Here is a 21,025-nt window from a genome sequence, read left to right on the forward strand (position 1 = left end):
TAGATCAGACAATAAAATTCATTTTTGAGTTCTTTAACCAAAATATAGTGGTAAATTGACTTCAGATAGTACTTGATCTAATTGAAAGATAGACATTTAATGTCATAAGGACACAGTTTCTCTTGTTTCTGCGTTGGCCCCCTCCTCTGCCTCTGATATCTCTACTCTGACCTCAGTGATACACATTCATCCCAAGCTTCCCATGGTGCCCTTGTTGCCTGCCCACTCCTCTCTGAAAGGAGGTTGACTTTATAGAAATCAACACGTCTTCTACTAGTGTTTCACTTTCTGGGAATGATTGAGTTGAGACACTTGGGATATGTGGAGGAGTGGTGTCAACCCTAAACCAAAGGTATGATTTGCTGGTTGGCTTAAGCAAATTAAGTACCTTTCTTTGGATCAGGATGTCTGTCCATTTAAACCACAGGGCTGAGAATGGAATAATTCTCCAAATGGAAAGCAGTTGCTGTGTTGTCTTTTCTTGGACAGTGGCTGTGGATTCTACAAGAGGCAAGCCACAGATTTCATCTTGCTAATTACCACCACACCATGTCTCAGCTGCTGAGTTCCAGAAAAGCCTGAATCTTACTTTCTGCTAGATGGACTCCCAGCATATCAGTCACTTGGGTCCCTCTGTGTTATTAACATTTATTTAGAAGGGTATCCTGAAGGTGTCCAAGGTCACACTGTTTGACAGTTATTTGTTATTTTAACATCAGAGTTCTTGTAGCAGCTTTTAATATTGTTGCTCTTTTTTCTACTAATAGCTATGACCAGTATTTGTAGATACTGTGTATAAACATACAGTTTCTGTTTTGTCACAATCCCCATAATGTTCAGTATTATTTTAAAATGTTTCTAATGTTATGGCTGGCCAGGGTGTTTTTGTTGCTGTTGTTTATAATTGGTTACCTTGAATATTTTAACTAATGTTTCAGCTGGAGGGATCTTGAATTGGTTCAGTCTTTTGAGTGGATCTAATTTGTTGGTATTCATTAAGAATCAAAATAGCTATTTATCTTTTCCCTTTGGTCCAGTAATTTAGGGACTTTTCCTGATGTTGAGGACTATTCATAAATGCACAGCTACCAAAAGAAATGGATGAAGAAACAACTTGAAGCATAAATATTGTTATAGGAGTCTTAGAATAATTTAAAATCATCTAAATGTTGAGCAAATCAAAAATGAAACTAATGTGTCTGCCATGGGATAATATGCCACCACTGTACATTTCAGTTTTTGATTTTTTCTCCAAATATCAATTTTTATTTGTTTGGCTGTGGCACTCGATCTTTGTTGCGGGATCTTTAGTTGTGGCATATGTGGTCTAGTTCCCCAACCAGGAATTAAACCGATCTCTTGCATCAGGAGTGCAGTCTTAGCCACTGGACCTCCAAGAAAGTCCTACCACTACATTTTGAACTAAATTATTTTTCTAAGATTAGGACATTTTGACTGTGCATTTGAATTTAGAGCCTGCAAGAAGTTTTCAGACCTCTAAATAATGTGTTGTGAGTATGAGATTTCAGAAAAGCTTTTAATTTTTTTTTCTTTGTCCATAGCTTTCGTTATTTTTTCAATCTTGTAGATTTAAAATAGTGTGATTTAGGATCATAGTTGGACTCTGATATGCTCTAGATATGGTATCAGAAAGAATGTCATGTCTGTTCTGTTTGAGGCCAGAGGCAGAAATGTGGTACCAGATATGGAAGAACAAATGAGATGGTTAAACATTTGGAGCAGTTATCCAGTGTGTGAATGCTGAACTCAGTTTTGTGATGCTGAAAATACCATGTATATTTATATTTATTGAAGCAATTATACCTGACTTACATCAACAGCCCTGTTTTTGTAATACTTGATAGATTTTTGTCTGTGAAGCCTTAAAGTAAAATAGTTCATACTAAACATTAGAGTATTTAGTGTAGTTTTACATATAAACATTCAGCTAAATGTTAGTTAAGATTGTAGTTTTTGTTTTTACTCTGGCTGCTTTAATATAGCTGTGGGTTTGAATTAAGTAATTTCATTGCCCATAACTGATGGAGGTTTGAATAAAAGCTTTTATGATTTTACAAGCTGTTTCTGAGAGTTAAGAAAGTACAGAGATATTTAATATATATATGTATATATATGTGTGTGTGTGTGTGTGTGTGTTTAGAACTAGGTCATTTACTTTTTAGGGCTAAGTATGATCAGGCAGAATATACAAATAGGTGTTTTGTGATTTTAGGAAGTGCTTATTTTGGATGTCTTGTTTAATAGTCTATCAGCTCCTTGAGGCAGAACTTCTTTTATACATTGGTACCTCTACCAGACGTGATATCGAGGCCCATACCTGTTTTGTACAGGGTAGATTGGATGTGTGTCTTACTGTTATCTTGTGACCTTGTTTAAAGATAGATGTTCTGAAAGATACCACAGTGGAAGAGGTATGGCAGGAAGGTTTTTGTGTGCCTTCTGAAGATCGGTTGTGGCTAGTCTCTGCGTATCTGGTCTTCACTTGGGGCAGGTGAAGACTACAGCATAGATGTGTAAACAAACAAATCAAAATGGACCTGTTCTGTAAAGCTGCAGTGAGTCCACTACTGAAGTGGTGGCATTTTCTCTAATTTTTGTTCTCTGGCATCCAGGTTTTTTAGGTGTTTTGAAAGTGAAAACTGAAGCTTTCACTCAGGAAATGTCTTAACATTGTCTTGTTTGTTTTTAACGTCTAGTATTTCCTGTTCTTTTCAGGTGTCCTTCTGATGTTAGAATTTAAACAGACTAATTTCATACTGAACCTTATTCTAGAATTGAGTGTCTTTATTTTATTTTATTTTTTTTTGAATTGAGTGTCTTTATAAGAGGATAAACTCAGGTCTAAAGAGCCTGTGTAGTTTCATTGCTATGACTGAAACTTTTAATACAGAGTTGTATTAACTTCACTGTTTTTTTTTTTTTTTTTTTTAAGGCCACATTTGTTTCTATGTTTCTCGTAACTGGAAAACTGTCCATCCTGCAAGGCTTGGGACAGCTTTATTTCATGTGTCTATTCCTAGGTCTTTGTTGTTCAGTCGCTCAGTCATGTCTGACTGTGACCCCATGGACTGCAGCACTTCAGGCTTTCCCATCCTTCACCAACTCCCAGAGCTTGCTCAAACATGTCCATTGAGTCAGTGGTGCCATCCAACCATCTCATCCTCTGTCGTCCCCTTCTCCTGCCTTAGCTCTAATGGCAACCCACTCCAGTACTCTTGCCTAGAAAATCCCATGGATGGAGTAGCCTGCTACAGGTTACTCCATCCATGGGGTTGCAGAGTCAGACGCGACTGTGTGACTTCACTTCACTTCACTTGTCTGCCCTAGGGGTATGTTTGGTATAAGTGAAAACAGTGATCTTTCTCTCTGAAAGTATGAGCTAGCTGAAGTAAAACTAAAGCTAGAGTAACCCTTTTAAAATTTGAAAAGTTTACCCCTTTCTCTTAAAAAATTTACTTTTGGTTACAGGAACTAATACAGTACTCTGATCAATATAATAAACCCATTCACAGCAATTTGAACAGACAAGAACTCTCCTCTTCATGTTTGGTATTTCTTGTTGACTTTAAAAAAGTATGCCACCAACATGTATTTACTATGAGAGTTTTTACAGACAATAATTTATATAATTTTGACTTGTGTTTTTCTTTGCCCTGAGATACATTAAATGATACAGAAGCACTACTGATAACTGCTTTAATTTGAGACATTTTGGTGACCTTTGTGTATTGGAATCCGCCATTTAAAAAAATTTGTACTTCTTAGGTACTTCCGTTCCATTATTCATTATTTGAATATTAGACTGAACGATATTTTAGAGGAAAAGAATACTCTTTATTTTCTTCATTAGTTGTTTCACTAGGATTCCACCTGATTGAACTCATTTTGGGAGATCCTCTTCATCAATCAGTGAGTGACTCAGTGTTTCCCTGACAGATGTCCATGGTTAGTCAAGTTGTGACTTAATGCCTGCCATATAATGGGTATTATATGTAATCATATAATGGGTGTGGTGGTTTTATTTTTTAAATCATTCAGTCACCAGGCTTTCAGGATTGACTCTTGTGTTATACCTACTTTGTGTTCCAAGCACATTGTTACCCATTCCTGTGGGTCAGGGTCTCCTCCAGAGCTCAGATCCTCCTGTGTGCCACAGGGGCCTCTGGATGAGGTGTCCTGAGCTAGTCATCAGAGGAGTGTTCACCTGTATCATTCTGTTCAGTGTGGCGTGTATAGATTATCACATTCAGGCGATGAAATGGGAAGAAGTGCCTTCTTCCTCACATGAGGATGGTATTTACTTTTCTTCCATGGCTTCTCATTTCAGTAAATGAAGTACTACGTGTCCACATGTCCTAAAAGAAACCTTTGCTTCTTCTCTTTTCCTGAGCTCTGTATCAAGTCCCCCACCCTTGAGTCTGCTTTGCTTTGCTAAGTCACTTCAGTCGTGTCCGACTCTGTGCGACCCCGTAGACGGCAGCCCACCAGGCTCCCCCGTCCCTGGGATTCTCCAGGCAAGAACACTGGAGTGGGTTGCCCTTTCCTTCTCCAATGCATGAAAGTGAAAGTGAAGTCGTGTCCGACCCTCAGCGACCCCATGGACTGCAGCCTACCAAGCTCCTCCATCCATGGGGTTTTCCAGGCAAGAGTACTGGAGTGGGGTGCCATTGCTTTCTCCATGAGTCTGCTACTTCCTAAGTATCTTTGGAATCCTAGTATTCTCGGGGTTCTCCTCAACTCCAGTGCCCCCGTCCAGGTTTCAGTCTTCTCTTAGGTGACTCCAGCACCTTCCTAACTTGGCCCCCTCTCCTCAGTCCAGTTTCCTTCTAGTTTTCATTTTAGAATTCAGGATGGTCTTTTAAAAATGTAAATCATACCACTTCCCTGCGTTTTCTGCTTTTTACTTCCTTGTTTTCTCGAAAGTGATTCCTTTAAGGCTCCTCTCAAGCCTTACTTCATTTTGTTTCTTTTTCTTCACGCAGCCCTTCCAGTGACTGTTAACTGCTCACTGAGTTGCTTCGGTTCTTTTCCTTCCTCCCCAGATATTCATGTTCTCACTCTCCTGTCTGTCCTTTAGGTCTGAGCACTGAAGACACTTCCTTTGAGATGTATTCCCAGACCACTGCATTTGGTTAGGGCTTCCTCTGTGTGTGTTCACTGGGGGAATTGTTACTACCCCCTTGTTTGTCTTCCTTTGTTTCTGAGATAAGCTTGATGAGTGTTCAGTCACCAGGTTTTCCAGATCTACAGCAGTAGCAGTTCCTATTGTATAGAAGCCTGCTCAGTTCTTATTAATCTGAGAGGTTTAAATATATTGTTACCCTGCATTATAAGAGATCAATGATGTGGTAGGACAGTCAGCACAGGCCTGGGGTTACCCTGGTGGCTCAGACAGTAAAGCGTCTGCCTGCAATGCTGGAGACCCGGGTTCAATCCCTGGGTCGGAAGATCCCCTGGAGAAGGAAATGGTAACCCACTGCAGTACTCTTGCCTGGAAAATTCCATGGACTGAGGAGCCTGGTAGGCTACAGTCCATGGGTTCACAAAGAGTCGGACACGACTGAGTGACTTCACTTTCTTTCTTTCTTATACTGAATAGATGTCAGCGTATCCTTTTTTAAACAAGGAACCGAGAAGCTGGTCTGTGGGCCATGTCCAGCCCACTGACCTTTTATAAGGACCACAAACTAAGAAAGGGTTTTGATTTTTTGAGTGCTGAAAAAGAAATCAAAAGAAAAATATTTTATGACATCAGAGTATCATATGAAATTCACATTTTAGTGTTGATAAGTTGTTTTATTGGAACATGGCCACACTCAGTCATTCGTGTGTCATTGCTGCTCTTGCACTACAACTGCAGATGAGTAGTTGTGACACTGACTATATGACTGGCAAAGCCTAACATATTTACTGTTGGGCACCGTACAGAAAAGTTTACTTTAAATCCTTTCTGTGGCATGAGAACAGTTATGTATAATTAGGATATATTTAAGCTATATGTCCGTTTCCCTCTTTCCCTCCTTCTGAGAATTTTGAGTTTTCAGAACTGTACTCCAACCTCTCTGCCTTATGCATACCTAGAGCTTTTTGAAACTTGAACATTGCAGATTAGATGTTGAGAAAATAGAGACTTAATCCTACTAAATTTTGTAAACAAAACCAGCATGGATAGCTGGTCCCCAATCCCATAGTCTGAAGTCAGTCTTTTCCTATATGATTCATTTTCTGATCCTTAAAATAAACTCTTTTTTACAGTTAAGGAGAAAAGAGGAACAACTTTTTATGCTATTTGATATAATTATTAAATATGATACTGGAGGCCCTTTTGTAAATTTTTAATCCTTTTTAACCAATATGTTGCAGAAAAAGAGACCCAGCTGTGTTTTGGTTGTATAATCTTCTACTAACTATTGGAAGTATCTTTATTTGTTAGGATTTATTATTAGGCAATATCAAAACCTTCATTTTACATTATTTAATAAAATCAAATGGTTTTTACAACATTGTTTACATTTTGTTTAAAAATATTTTATTGAGAAAATACTTAATTAACTTTGTTTTATTTTTAGGGTTATATCCTGTGTTGTGACCTCATGGTTTAAGTGGGAATAAAGATGAGTATAAGCAGTGATGAGGTCAACTTCTTGGTATATAGATACTTGCAAGAGTCAGGTGAGTACATTCATAAAGTAAATAGGCCTCAAATTATTTTAATATCCTAAAAATAACCTTTTATGCATTTGAAATTTGTACCAGTCCAAACTGTTGAACTTTGTATGTTTCCTTAATGTCTGGACTGCCATTTTAAAGCTATGTGTTACTGCATGGTTTAACTCTCTGACTCTTTCAAATATGTTGGAATCATCTCAGGCAAATATTTGTAACAAGTGGTTTGGCTTTCACTGTTCAAAGATCATTTTTATAATTTGTAATGAAGTGAGATTATTGCAAACGGTTGGTAGGAACATATAAATTCTCAGATGCCATCAGTTTGATAATGTATATTCATAATTCTCAGCTTAATGTTACTGGTCCTAGTTGCAATAAGCATTTCAAAAGCTATATTTGCTTTTTCATAATGCTTTTGGCTCATCCCAGTTGGTTAAGTGTATCTTTGACCTGAATCTTAATAATGTATTTCATCGGGAGCTGATTAGTAAATATAAATCACTGAAAGTTATTTGTTATAAATATTAAGTTAGTCAGTGATCTCCCAAGTTTTCTAGACAGATTAAGAGGTGTTATCCTAAAAAAGAAGGAATATCGCAAGGGAAAATGTAGGCTGGATTAAGGGGAAAAAATAAAAACTAGAAGAGGGAAAAACTTGGGTTGGATGGAACGTAAGATGGTGGAAAAGATTGACTGCAGTGGAAAGTTAGATTGTTAACATGAGGTTGAATCATTTGGTGGTTGAAAATGTTGGAGTGTGAATTTTAGGAATTATAACTTAAAGTTATTGGGATGTTAATTAAGGTAAAGTTTGGTATAAAAAGATAATTTTGGTTTAGTCACTTTTTGGGGGAGGAGTGAAAGGAATAGAGTAGGATATTGAGCCTTCAAATTTGATTTGAAACTCCAGTTATTCTTCTTCCAGGGCTTAGTTAGTTGTCCTTTTCTTAGGCAGATAATTTAAACAAGGCCTTAGATTTTAGATCATCTGCTTACTGAGATACTCCCAGCTGCATTCCAGTTCTGAGATTTTCTCTTGGGTGGGAATTTTCTATTCCCAGGCAACATCACTACTCCTCTCTGGCTTCAAACAGCTGAGAAAATTATATCCAACAAGGGCCGGGAGGGAAAAAGAAGAAAATAAAGTAACCAAGAATGCAGGATAACTTTTTATGAAGCTTTGAAATGGATAGATCTTGTTTTGTTTTGTTTTCAGTTGGTATACTGGCAGATCCAAAGAGAAAATCTGTAGAATATTTTGCATAAGATATAATGATTATTAATAAAGTAGAAAAGGTAGTGACCCATGGGCTGTAGCACATACGCTCACATTTGGATATTGTTATATAGTACTTTAGACGATAGCAGAAAGAAGTTATTGAGGCAGAACAAACTCTGCTTTTTCTGCCTTTGAATTCAACCACCAGTTAAGTCAGAGCTTTGAGGCATTAGACACTAAAGTGAAAAATAGTGTGAAGGATCAGTGGATGAGAAATACAGATGATGTTTTATATCGCTGCAGGAAAATATAGCAAGTAAAAGGGACAGTAAAATAATAATCTGGGTTAATTTATGAAAGTGTCCAGTGATTTTATCAAAAGTCCTAAAATTGCTTATGTTCTCAGAAAAAAATGCTTCTAAATTTTATGTTTTAAGGTATTTTATGTTGCAGTAAACGTAAAGCAAAAATGATATTTTTTTTAAATACCTTGTATGGTAGACTAATATTTATCATATTAAATCCTATGTAATTGTTAACTGTGTTCTTAGTTGTGCTTTGTGTATTCTTTACAAAACTGTATACGGTGTACTGGTGATGAAGTATGATGTTAAGCCACATGTCTAAAATGTGAACACCAGTCCCTTTATAAAATTGGTAACTTTCTATTTACATTATGAATTTATAGGGGAAAATCAGACTACACTGATGACATTTTGACTTGACAGTTTTTCTAGAAAGGCAGCTTGCAATAAATTTAAGAACCACCTATAACCAGCATTCTGAAGTTTGATCCTCTGACCACCTGCATCACTATCACTTAAGAGAACTAGGAGTGGGCCCCAGAATTTGCATTTTACAGATGTTCCAAGTGGTTCTTAGGCTCAATTAATGATGGATCTGTACTAGTCGTAGGATAATTAGAACTTGACAAGAAGGTGTTATATATTCACAGTATCTTGAGATCCATCTCCTGAGGTAATAAAATCACTTAACTTGTTTTAATCTTAAATACTTCATATACTATGTGGTAAATCTCCTATTATGACTATTATCAGTACTAGAAAATATTACCTGTAAAAGTTCCCCCCCCCCCCACCCCCGGTTACATAACTTCTCAGAGCTCCCATTTTCTCATTTATAAAATTTGTTAGTAATACTTGCTGAAAAGGAACTACAGCATGGTATTCAGCCTCAAATGTTTTATAAACTTCTGTCTGAAATAAGCCATCCTTCCTTATTTGTTAAAACCAATTAAGAGAAAAATTTATTGTAGTATAGTTTTATTCTGCTGGAACCTTCTATCTTTCTCATTTAAATCTCTGGAAAATTCACCCTGAGCATATTACTTTGATCATTATCATTTTGCGATGTTATGAACTAGACTTTTCATATTTAACAAATATTTCCTGGGGAATAAAATTTGTTTTTTTTTCTTTTTGGATTTGACATGTAGTGCTACAATTAATGATTGATTTGATTCAGTGTGTTCCCTTTAATTAGCATTTACCCAAGGACATTAATAACTTGATCACCTTAATAACTTATATTTAGCAATGGTAGGTAGAATAAATACTAATATTATAGTTGGTTGTATACAAGAGAAACTGATGCAGGGTTAGTTTTAGAGGAGCTAAGCTGCTTTGCATCTTTTAAATTTTCTCCCCCTCCCCTCACTCCTGCCCGCTTTGTGTCACTTGACTCTCCTGTAGTTGTTTATTTTTTTCTAACGAAATTGTTCCAGGCAATTATTTGTGAACTTTGTGGCACTCGTTTTTCTTGTTGCTTTGTATAAGATGAAATTTTGCTTGAATTGTGTATTTGGTTTAGGGGAGAATTCTTGGTTCTAGATTTTATTGTCATCTATTACATGTTTAGGAGCTCATAGATGAACCTGTGTTGAACACTATGAAACAGTTGCATTTTATGATTGAAAACTAACTGGAAAATGCAGAAACAACATGTCCTTATTACTGAATAATTTTCTAGATTGTGATTCTGAATACTGTTATTTTTAAAAATCCTCATGTTTTTAGAACTGAGATTCATCTTGCCATATAGTCTCCATTTATGAGAAGGTGATGATATATGTAGGCTTAAAGCATTCACTTCATGAAAGATCTTGTCTCTCCTGCACCCCACTTCACTCTTGTACTCTTTTCAAAAGGATATTGCTTCTCCCAGGAAATAGGCCTTGCACCACACCACTTCTTACATGATGCTTGCTTAAAATGTTACATTTGTTTATAAGGTCACACATCAAACACACACTTAATTTGGAAATCTAAACATGATCATAATGATCATAGTGGGCACAAAGTAGCCAGAATGTTTATATTTAACTTTATGGTTCTGACCTGTAATACCCAACAGCCCATTCGTTTGTCTTTTTCATTCATTGGTTTTTGTATTAACCTCTCCAATGGCCAGTAGAGTATCAGCAGTTAAATGATAGTGTAGTTTCTCTTAACTCAGATAAAGGTAACTGGGCTAGATAAACACTGCTTCTTACATATCCTCCGCTGGTGCTATTTATAAACAGATTTTAACAGCAGGCTGGAAGGAGTTTAGATTAAATGGCTATCAGTAATGTGCCTTTCACCATGAAGAAATGGAGAGGAAAGGTCAGCATCTGATATTGCCACCATGAGTCTTGTCTTTCAGTTTTTGTGAGTACATGGTCAGTTACAAAACTGCAAGTAGGTACATAGTTTTGTTGTATAATAAAATATGCAGTGGCGTTAATTTGATACATACAGTTGTTGTACACATGACTAATGAACAATAAATAGCAAGCAGCTGTCATAAATGCTGATAATTAACTATACTTTTATCCAAATCACTTTTTCTCCTCTTTTTGTAAACTGAATAACTATTTTTTTTGCTGATAAAGGAAATTCCTGTTACACATTCCGACTGACAAACTTGTTAGAAGACAAAGGTCCTTTAATGGTTGCCAAACAGAGAACTTGTTCAATCTTAATAGTAATCTTTTTGTTTTTTTAGGAATAACCAGCGTAGTAAGCATATAAGGAAACGTATAAATTGCTGATGGCTTCATAAACTTGTACAGTTTTTTTGAAAAGCAGTTTGGCAGTCATGAACTTCCGTTGAAGTGCTGATGTCCCCTTCAACTTTTGAGGGAATCCATCCTAAAGAAAAAAAACATATATACATGGCAAAAGCCTATACACATAGATATTTGAAGTAAGAGTCTTTTAAAGAGTGAACATTGGAAAATCCAAATGTCCAGCCATGGGGTGAATAATTTACTAGCTGGTACATTTATTGGATGAATATTATAATAAAATTATTTCAGAAAATATAATTCATATAAAATATTCAGATATATATATATATATAAAGGGCAAAATTAGGGCACAAAACTGCATAGCCAGTGTATTGTGCTGGACAAAAGGAAATAAAATATTTTAACAGTTGTATTTGGGTTTTGGTATTGTAATTTTTTTTCTTCACTCCTTTCTTCCTTTCCTTTTTTTATTTTTTTAAATAAGTGTTAGGTCCCTCTAACTTTTCAACATACAAGGTCCCATGTAGCATTTTTTTCTCTACTTCTTTTTACCTTTTCTAAAACCTTCACTCATTTAAATATGGAACTTTTTGTACTAAACAAAATTCTGGGTCTATAGGATAGAATTGGAAACAGATTTGGGGTCAAGAGGGTATGTGGTGATGGAAGCAGGGTTATAATTTTCTGGGCTTTTCTGACCTGAGGCTGAGAAGAGGGCCTTGTGTAAGTCAGATTTTACTTCCATATAGGGCACTGTATCGTGTTAGTAGTTAAGCTTTGCCTCCCACCTCACCGCCACTCCCCCGCCGCCCCCGGCCCTGTTCAGATACCCTACACCATAACCATATTCAGAGCCCTTTTTCATGCTCGTATACCCTCCATTTGCAAAGTAGAGTTGACAGGCTCTGAAAGACTTGACTTCCCTTTGAGGAAACCATCCCTGTCATCCCAAGAGAGGTCACTCCTAAAACAAGCCATATGTAGAAAATGGTTGTCTTGTGATCTCATTTCTTACATGGGACAGTGCGTGGCCTCAGAAGTAACCGCACACAGACCCCCGTACCACTGCCGGTCCCGACCACTGAATATCCTTGAATTACTGCATACTGAACTTTGCCTTACTCCTCTCTGGATTTCCTTTTCTATCTCCCAGATTTTAATCCCTCTAGTGAATGTGTAGAATACTTGATTGTAGAGAATTTATACAAAGTATTATTTATATCAGCTTTGCTTTGACTCCTGGAAAGAAGGGATGCTATATTAGGCAAGCAGGCTAGACTTAAGCATTTCACAGACTGTGAGTTGATGCCTTTTGCCTTTTACTATGTGGATCAAAAGCTGTCCCTGAAAAAGTATTGCCTGCATATATATTTACAGATAAATGCAGATATATTTTGGCATAACCCTGGTTCAAGTTTTAGTTTTTCAAGGGAGATTTAAGTCATATGTTTTCTCTGGATTCATAGATTTCCTGATGTGCCAAGATAAATTATAGTAGAATTGCATTCTGATTTAACAAATGTTTATTGAACACTAGTAAAATTAGGTGACATCTAGTTTCCTAAAATTGAAAGATTACTAGACATTAACCCCATCTTCAGACATCCCAGTTGTATTAATCATACATATACACACTACCCGTAGAATGCTACACATACACAAATTAGAGGATTAGTATGGAAGAGAAATACCAATCCTGGAGCAGCAGGAGGAAGGACTTCACCTCTATTCACATAGGTGAAAAGTGCGTGGGAACACATAAAGCCCAAAGGCATGAGATAGCACAGTATATTCTAGGTCTTGGTTGAAGTGGGGAGATAAGCCTGGAGAGATGAGTAGGGTAAAGATTGCAAAAGTTACTGTGTGTCACACTTAGAGAATTTGACCTTGATTATGAAGGCCAAAAGGATTGTTGAAAGTACTCAAGTAAGGAGTGGTATGATCATTTTTTGTTTCACAAGTAGTCTTCTAGCCATAGTGTTGCAAGTGTACTTAACTGGGGAAGAGAGGAAAGGAACTTACGACAGCAGTGGTCCAGGTAAAGGATGATGGGGGACTAAAATCCAGGTGTGGGCACACAAGGAAAGCTGATGACAGACCAGAGAGGGAGAGTTGATAGGGTTTGGCGAATGGTGGAATGCCAGGGGCTGACGGGAAGTGAGGAGGACCTGAGGTGTAGCATGGCAAGATGAAAAGTTTCTAAGGAAGAAGTTGTTTTAGGGAGGGGAAGAAGAAGAGTAGTTTTGAACATAATTTTAAGCTGCTTTGTAATGCTGCAACTAGAAATTTAAAAAAAGTTACTGTTCAATTCAGCATGTGTTTAAGAAGAGCATTTGAAGTATGGACCTCCTTTAGGGCAAATATATATTAACGATAAGTGCCGAAACACTATTACGGATGACTTTAGGGTTGTTTTCTTGCTATTTGAGAAGATCATAAGTGCATATGTAATACCTAAGGATAACAGAGAGCACCTGGTCTCACACAAAAAAATTCAGAACATAGGCAACATTCCAGTTAAAAATTGACATTGTTCTACGTGCAGCTTTTAGGATATTCTTGGACATAATCTTGAACTTTGTCATCTAATTAAACAGAGTCTAAATGTAATTAATAATTATTTAAATTGTACTCAGAAATTGGAGTACAGAAGTCATAGACTTTGCTGCAGTTTAGAAGGCTTTGGAAAATCAAAGTATCTTGCTTTTTAATAAAATGTCTTACTGTCTCAAGTGCTACTGATGCCACTTTCTAATACCCTGAAACGAAATAAGAATAATGATGCAGTCTTTTATGTTTTGTTGATATGCAGGAGCTCACTCTGCCTTAGCTTTATCCTTGACCCTGTTCTAACTGTTCAGTAGGATGGGGGGAATGCAGTGGTTATGGCCATGGTCCCGGAATAAATCTATTTTCTTTGTGTTTTCTCATCTGCTAAGATGAGAAATTAGTGCATGATACAGGCCCTCTGTAAGTGATATCGTCTATCTTGCAGCCTTCTACCCCAAGCCACTTGGTTGTTTAGCTTTTTTTCCCCCTTTCTGTTACATGATTTACTGCAGAATTTATTTGGGGAGGGTTATGAAATTGAGAACAGGGGTCTCCAGCCTCACTGCTTCTGGATTTCACTGCCATTATCTCATAACCTTTCTCCCCAGTCCTTCCTAGTCTTTTTTCTCAGTTTCCTATCCTGGTGATCTGGGATCTGCTCATACTCAAGTAGTTCTGGGTTTCCTAATAGGGACAGAGCAAAACGGTGCTTTTTTCATTTGTATTTTTTGTGCCTTCCTTGTGAGCTCAGATTAAGTTGCAGATTATAAATGCTTTTTTAATAATGATCTTGTCTATGGGTGAAATCAAGAAGTCAAAATTCAAGACTTATAAGATAGCATTTTCTTTTTTTTTTTCTTTTTAAGCGTCTTTTTTTTTTTTTTTTAACTTTACAATATTGTATTGATTTTGCCATACATCAACATGAATCTGCCACGGGTGTACACTTGTTTCCAGTCCTGAACCCCACTCCCACCTCCCTCCCCGTACCATCCCTCTGGGTCATCCCAGTGCACCAGCCCCAAGCATCTGGTATCCTGCATCGAACCTGGACTAGCGATTCGTTTTATATATGATATTATACATGTTTCAATGCCATTCTCCCAAATCATCCCACCCTCTCCCTCTCCCACAGAGTCCAAAACACCAATACACTATACTAACGCATATATATGGAATTTAGAAAGATGGTAACGATTCTTACTTCTCACTATGGGTAGTTACAGAAATGGTTAGGTATCCCAGAGGTAAGGAAGGGACAGCCCTAAGGAAAATCAACTTAGGTGTACTATGACTCTCTGTTAACCAATTAAAGTAGCCTCTAGCCACATGCTCTTTGTGAGCCCACGGTATTTTATGACAGACTGTTCATAAGTGCCACAAGGAGTCTGAGAGTGCAAGCACACAACAAAACAAAACAGACATGGACTAAGCACTAAACATCTAAGGATAGACAGGCTCGACAACGTGTTACATGGATTAAATTAGTTTAACCAAGACCCGAGTAAGCCCGTGTTCATTTACCTTATTTAACATTCTTACACACGTATAATTTAATTGAATTATTTAACGTTAATGATAGTTACTAGTTAAGCTCTGATGGATATGTTGGTAAAGAGAATAACCACCCTCAGTCTGTCAGTTTACTAGAATTTTACTTTTGGATTTGGACTTGACTTTCATAAAAAGCAAGAGTGACTTAAATTTATTTAAAATTAGACTTTTGTTATGTGAATATTTTGGTTTGAGTATTTCAAATTAAAATCAAAGAGTTGTTGATGGACATACAAATTGGATTTTCACTTGTCAGCTGTTCTTTTTCTAAAGCTTCCATTTAGATGGGTTATTACTAAGTAGCAAAAAATTAGTAACTTTTTTTAGTATTTAATCATATATATAATGAAAGTTAAGCTTGAAAATTATTTTTCATTATTAAATTACAGTTTTCATTCCTTATGTTTTAGTTTGCTTTTTATTTCCTAAGTAGTTTTTTAAAATAGCCTACAAAATATAGAATTACAAGATGTATGATGATTTATATACAGAAATTTTAATATACTACAGAAATATTAACTGTCATTTAATTTATCTTGAGTGAAGCATTTAAGTCACATGACTTAGAAAGGCTTTTCCCCAACTTTAAAGTTTAATACTATTTGTTGAGGAAAATTATGTTATGTGCTACGGTTATATAATTAAAGTGAAGAGGAAAATACATGAAGGTTAATGTGTTTGGATTTTGATACTTCTTTTGTTTAAAAACATATTTGACCTTAGCTAACAGTCTGGGATTTCAAATGGGTGTCAGGTGGATTTGAAAGATTACAGAAGTCTTTCCTTTGTGTTACATTGCATGTTGCCCTTTGGAGAATAAATCGTTACACCTTTTCTTTTGCTTTCAGGATTTTCTCATTCAGCGTTCACCTTCGGTATAGAAAGCCATATCAGTCAGTCCAACATTAATGGTGCCCTCGTCCCACCTGCTGCATTGATTTCTATCATCCAGAAAGGTCTACAGTATGTAGAGGCAGAAGTTAGTATTAATGAGGTAAGGAAGACTTAGTTCAAGTACTAATTCTTACTCTTAAATGCTTCCTTAAATATCTGGTATCTTGCTTGCTCATTCATTATCTGACTTCAGCTTCACCAGGTAAACAAAACTGAAGGACATTATTCCTAATGTGGTGTCAGGGCGCACAGGCAAGGCTGATGGCTCTCAACTATAAGGACCACTATCTTATTGCTTTTTACATGGTTTAATAAGTAAACAGTAAGAAATAATTTTCTTTAAAATAAGAAAATTGTGCTGTGGAATACTGAGACCATAATTGATTGAGAAATTAGAAGATCTTGGGTTATTTGGTTGTACGTGATTTTGGAAGGCACCTGTCTACAGTCTATATGATATAGGTAGTTTAACTCATGTCAGTCAGTTATGGCCTATGAGCCAAAGTCTGCCTACCGCTTGTTTCTGTAACGTTTGCTTGGGGCACAGTCACACTCCTTAAGTTGTGTATTATCTAGCTTTTGTGCTACAGTGGCAGCATTGAGTGGTTGTGACAGAGACCTTAGGTCTGCAAAGCCCAAAATATGCAGAAAGACTCTGCACACCCTGGTATAGCTGGAAATTTTTATACATGGTCAGGATTTGTGGTATATGGAGCTTTTTACCTTATTTTCATTTCAGAGATTAACATATTCCCCTTTCCTTTTGCAGGTATTTTAAAAACTAAAGCATCCATGGTTTCTACATCAGTATTTATTACTATAATTATAGTGTACTAAATTGATTATTTTTTAAATTTCCTCATGTCTATAACTGAAAAATCTACTGATACTAAATTAAATGTGTCCTCATTGTCTTTTAGCACTTTGCCTCCCAAAGTATACTTATTGCAGAAAATGGTAAAACAATTTCTCCCAGTGGCCAGAGTTGAAGTCTTCATTTTTTCTGAAAAAAATTTTTCTAGATTTAATATAGTACTCCACAATATATCTATATTGATTTTAATCTTTTTTTTTTAAGTTTAAATACTTGCTCCAGCTCCTCAAATACTCCATTATAATCGACAGTTCAGAGAGATGTGCAGTGTTTTGTAACTTGGAGCATCCCATCACACCACTTAGTGCGTGTTCACTGGCTTAAGTGAGCCAGGCTTCATTTATGCATGTTTCTAGCTAATATGCACTGTTTCTATTTCTGACTTGCTCTGTGCCTGTGTCTCTTCTCCTGCTTGCTTTAGAACTTATTTATTGTGAACTTCCTAATACCAGTGAGAGGAGCTTTGGAAAATTATAGCAACTTGATAAAATTAAAGAACACTAGCCTGTGAATTGTAGTTGTACTTCTCAAATGTTACTGTGCATATAAGACTCTCCCCAAAAGCTTGTTAAAACAGAGATTCCTGAGCCCTTTAGAGATTTTGATTCTGTAGCTTTGAGTCTACATTTCTAACAAGTTTCCAGGTGATGGTGGGACTGTTGGTCCTTGGATTGCACTTTGAATAGCACCAGTTAACAAATTCCAGCTGTGAAAGTCTTTAAATCTTATTGTGCTCATATTTCAACAGTAGTAAAATGAGGGACTTACCTGGCATTCCAGGATTAAGATTTTGCCTTCCAGTGGAGCGGCATAGGTTCAATCCCTGGTCAGGGAGCTGATCTACCTGCTTTCGGGCCAAAAAAACAACACATAAAACAGAAGCAGTATTGTAACAAATGCAACAAGATCTTAAAAACAATAACAGTAGTAAAATGAGGTGATTGTATGTATTAGTGTCTATTGATATTGATGTCTATTTCTGCCTTAATATTTTAATTAAATCACAAGAAACTTTTGCATTCAGCAAAACTATTTTAAAAGTTTTTAGTTTTAAAGAAGTATTTACCAAAATGTGGCACCAAATCTCTTATCATTTTATTAACTATCCCACATTACTTTTGACTAACAGAACTTTGTAATATAATTGAAAGCCTTTTTACCCTCCAGGCCTATTTTTTTTTAATTCCTTTCACTATTTCAGCTTTGATCTGTGCAACACTTAACAGTAAGAATTGGGTGAGGAAGACAGTTGGAGCAGCTGTTTACAGTGCTTCCTTTAGTTTCCTTCTTCCCTCCCGGTTCCTTCCTTCCTTTCTTACATGCACTCAGGAAATTACCTAAAAGTGTTTTTTCTTGGAATGATGATTTTCTGCTGTTAACTTGTATGAATACAAATTACTCTAAATGTGTTACCTTTGATTTTTCTTCTCACAATTTTTCAAATCCAGGATGGTACCTTGTTTGATGGTCGACCAATAGAGTCTCTGTCACTGATAGATGCCGTAATGCCTGATGTAGTACAAACAAGACAACAAGCTTATAGAGATAAACTTGCACAGCAACAAGCAGCAGCTGCTGCAGCTGCTGCAGCTGCGACAAACCAACAAGGATCTGCAAAAAATGGAGAAAACACAGCAAATGGGGAGGAGAATGGAGCACATACTATAGCAAGTGAGCTGAAAGAAGAATCTTTTTAAGTTCCATTAAAAAAGAAACTTGCTTTATGGGGATGCCTCATTTTAGCTGAACTAATACTGTCTATTTAATTTTTGCCAACTTGTTCCCCTAACTTGTATCACACAATTCAGATTTTTATGCTTAAAGCTCCATAAAGCTAGATTTACTTTCATGGACCTTATTTTCATTCTTTTTAAAAAAATATTTAGAAACTGGTTTTTTTTTTTTATTGTTAGGTGAACTTTGTGTCTGCATTTGATTTCTAAATATAATTTATAACAGTAGTCATTAACAGATACAATAAAGCTTTGGCATGGAGATATAAAGGCAACTCGATGTTATATGAATGATATCAGCAACCCCTACTGGCAGAAATTCAGAATAGTGTTGGCATGGATTATATTTAATTCAAACTATTTTATCATTTTTAACTGTGTTTGGGCCTAACCTTTCACAGTCTTCCTCTAGTCCTGCTCCCCCATCTCTGAACACACACTTAGATGCACATCTCTTTTTAAAAAATTACATTCATATTTAACTAAAGATTGGAATTTATTTTTCATGTGATAAATTCTGTATAGTCATTTTCGACATTACCTGACATAGTGGAATAAGAAAGTTACACTCTATCTGCTGGTTAGGAATTCCTTTTTTCCCCCAATATGCTGTGATATTATTACCTAACTGGAATTTTCCATCTGTTTCTCATGATGCAGATAATCATACTGATATGATGGAAGTGGATGGGGATGTTGAAATCCCTCCTAATAAAGCAGTTGTGTTACGGGGCCATGAATCTGAAGTTTTCATCTGTGCCTGGAACCCCGTTAGTGATCTCTTGGCATCAGGGTATGTTTCTCAAAGTGAAATTAAAATGGATTTCTAAAAGTATCTTACTGAAATATTGCATGTTCTACAAATACATTGTTTACACTTTCAGGTTTTTGTTGTTGCTTGTTTGTGGTCATTTTACCCCGTAAATGTTTATTTCTTCATAAAATAATGTTAGAGTTTTTAAACTACTGCCTCAGGAGTGATTTTGGCATCTCCAAAACGGAGACTGAGAAAAATACTGGAAATGGAAATGCCTGATAGTCTAATTTGTATTTGCGTCATTAATAACAGAATGTAAATTTGTTGCCTTGATTTCTGTAATACTTGAGAATATCATGAAAATTTAAAATAAGTTGCATACTTTATAGGTCTGGAGACTCAACAGCAAGAATATGGAATCTTAGTGAAAACAGCACGAGTGGCTCCACACAGTTGGTGCTTAGACATTGTATACGAGAAGGAGGGCAAGACGTCCCAAGCAACAAGGATGTGACGTCGCTAGATTGGAATGTGAGTATCACTGTATTGTCCATGATGGATGTAGTTACTCACATACGTAACCTCTCTGAGCCTCAAACTAGTGGCAGGGTATGTCTGTGTGTTCAGGTATTTTTGAATTTCACTAATAAGAACAGCAGACTAGGAGTCCCCAACCCAAAATGTGTTAAAAGCAAAGACTGGCCCTCGAGCAGTCGGAACAAGGTTCATCTTCCAGCCTCAGTTTCTCTAGCTGTAGAATGACTCTGTACTTCGTTGTCATCACATGTAAAGTAGGAGTGTATTAATGGTCTTACATAAATCAAATAATAAATGGAAACCAATAATAGGCACGTACTAAGTTCTTAATGGGCTTCCCTGATAGCTCAGTTGGTAAAGTCTGAAATTCAGGAGACCCAGTTCGATTCCTGAGTCAGGAAGATCCCCTGGAGAAGGGAAAGGCTACCTTCCAGTATTAATTAAGTTCCTAACTACTAAGTCCTTTGTTAGGGGTACAAGAGAAATCTATGTAATAGAAACATAGTTTTGTTTCTCTCATTTTGCTGTTAATTGATGAAAACTTCATTGCCAGCTGCTTTTTAGGAACTGTTAGTCTAGATTATAAGCTTTATTCTAGCTGTAGGACTCTTAGAATTCTCTTATTCTATATATGATTCAATATCTTTGATTACTTTTACTTACCAGAAAATTTGATTTAACTATTGATAAAGCTCCATCCTTTCAGTTTCAAATATACTTAACAGCTTTTTTTGCTACCATTCCCATAAGTAATTTGCGGGAAATTAGCATTTTAAAAGTTTCTGTATCTTTTCCTTTATTCCATGTTGTCTTTTTTCTTCCTTGTAACTTTATGTTCATTTTTTTAACACCCTCCCACTCCCCCAACTCTGGTTCTAGTAACTTCTTAGACTGTTACCAGTGTCATAAAGAATTTTAGAGGTCAGCTGTCCTTTTCTTAGCAAGTGGACATCCTTTCCTTCTCTGGCCTCTGTTTTAACAACATTTTATGGGGTTTTTCAAAGTATCTTCTAAATCTCTTTCCAAGAAATAAGATCTGTCTTTCAAAGTGATTACACTATCTGAAGTTCTTAGTTACTATGAAATTCTTCCAGAACTCATGATAAGTGTTCTTTTCTAAATTTCCAACAATGTATTTACCCTTTCCCACCTATAAAGTTGAGAATTCCAAACGGTGTTATTTGAT

At 36.3% G+C, this 21,025-nt stretch overlaps 1 protein-coding gene across 7 annotated transcripts in view; it reads left to right on the forward strand.

The window, feature by feature from the left end:
- The window catches only part of TBL1XR1 (transducin beta like 1 X-linked receptor 1), a 178,201-nt gene that overhangs the window by 128,466 nt on the left and 28,710 nt on the right, over positions 1–21,025 (forward strand). For 6 of the 7 annotated variants that reach the window (XM_027540627.1, XM_027540598.1, XM_027540618.1 and 3 more), the window contains 5 exons: positions 6,591–6,693; positions 15,893–16,038; positions 18,261–18,483; positions 19,206–19,338; positions 19,692–19,833. In XM_027540627.1, the coding sequence (XP_027396428.1) occupies positions 6,636–6,693; positions 15,893–16,038; positions 18,261–18,483; positions 19,206–19,338; positions 19,692–19,833 (702 nt within the window). In that variant the 5' untranslated portion in view covers positions 6,591–6,635. The remainder of the gene's footprint in view (positions 1–6,590; positions 6,694–15,892; positions 16,039–18,260; positions 18,484–19,205; positions 19,339–19,691; positions 19,834–21,025) is intronic. The other variant, XM_027540637.1, reaches the window with a different exon arrangement.

The sequence above is a fragment of the Bos indicus x Bos taurus genome, chromosome 1 (genome assembly GCF_003369695.1).
Source record: "Bos indicus x Bos taurus breed Angus x Brahman F1 hybrid chromosome 1, Bos_hybrid_MaternalHap_v2.0, whole genome shotgun sequence".
In the NCBI taxonomy this organism is placed as follows: domain Eukaryota; kingdom Metazoa; phylum Chordata; class Mammalia; order Artiodactyla; family Bovidae; genus Bos; species Bos indicus x Bos taurus.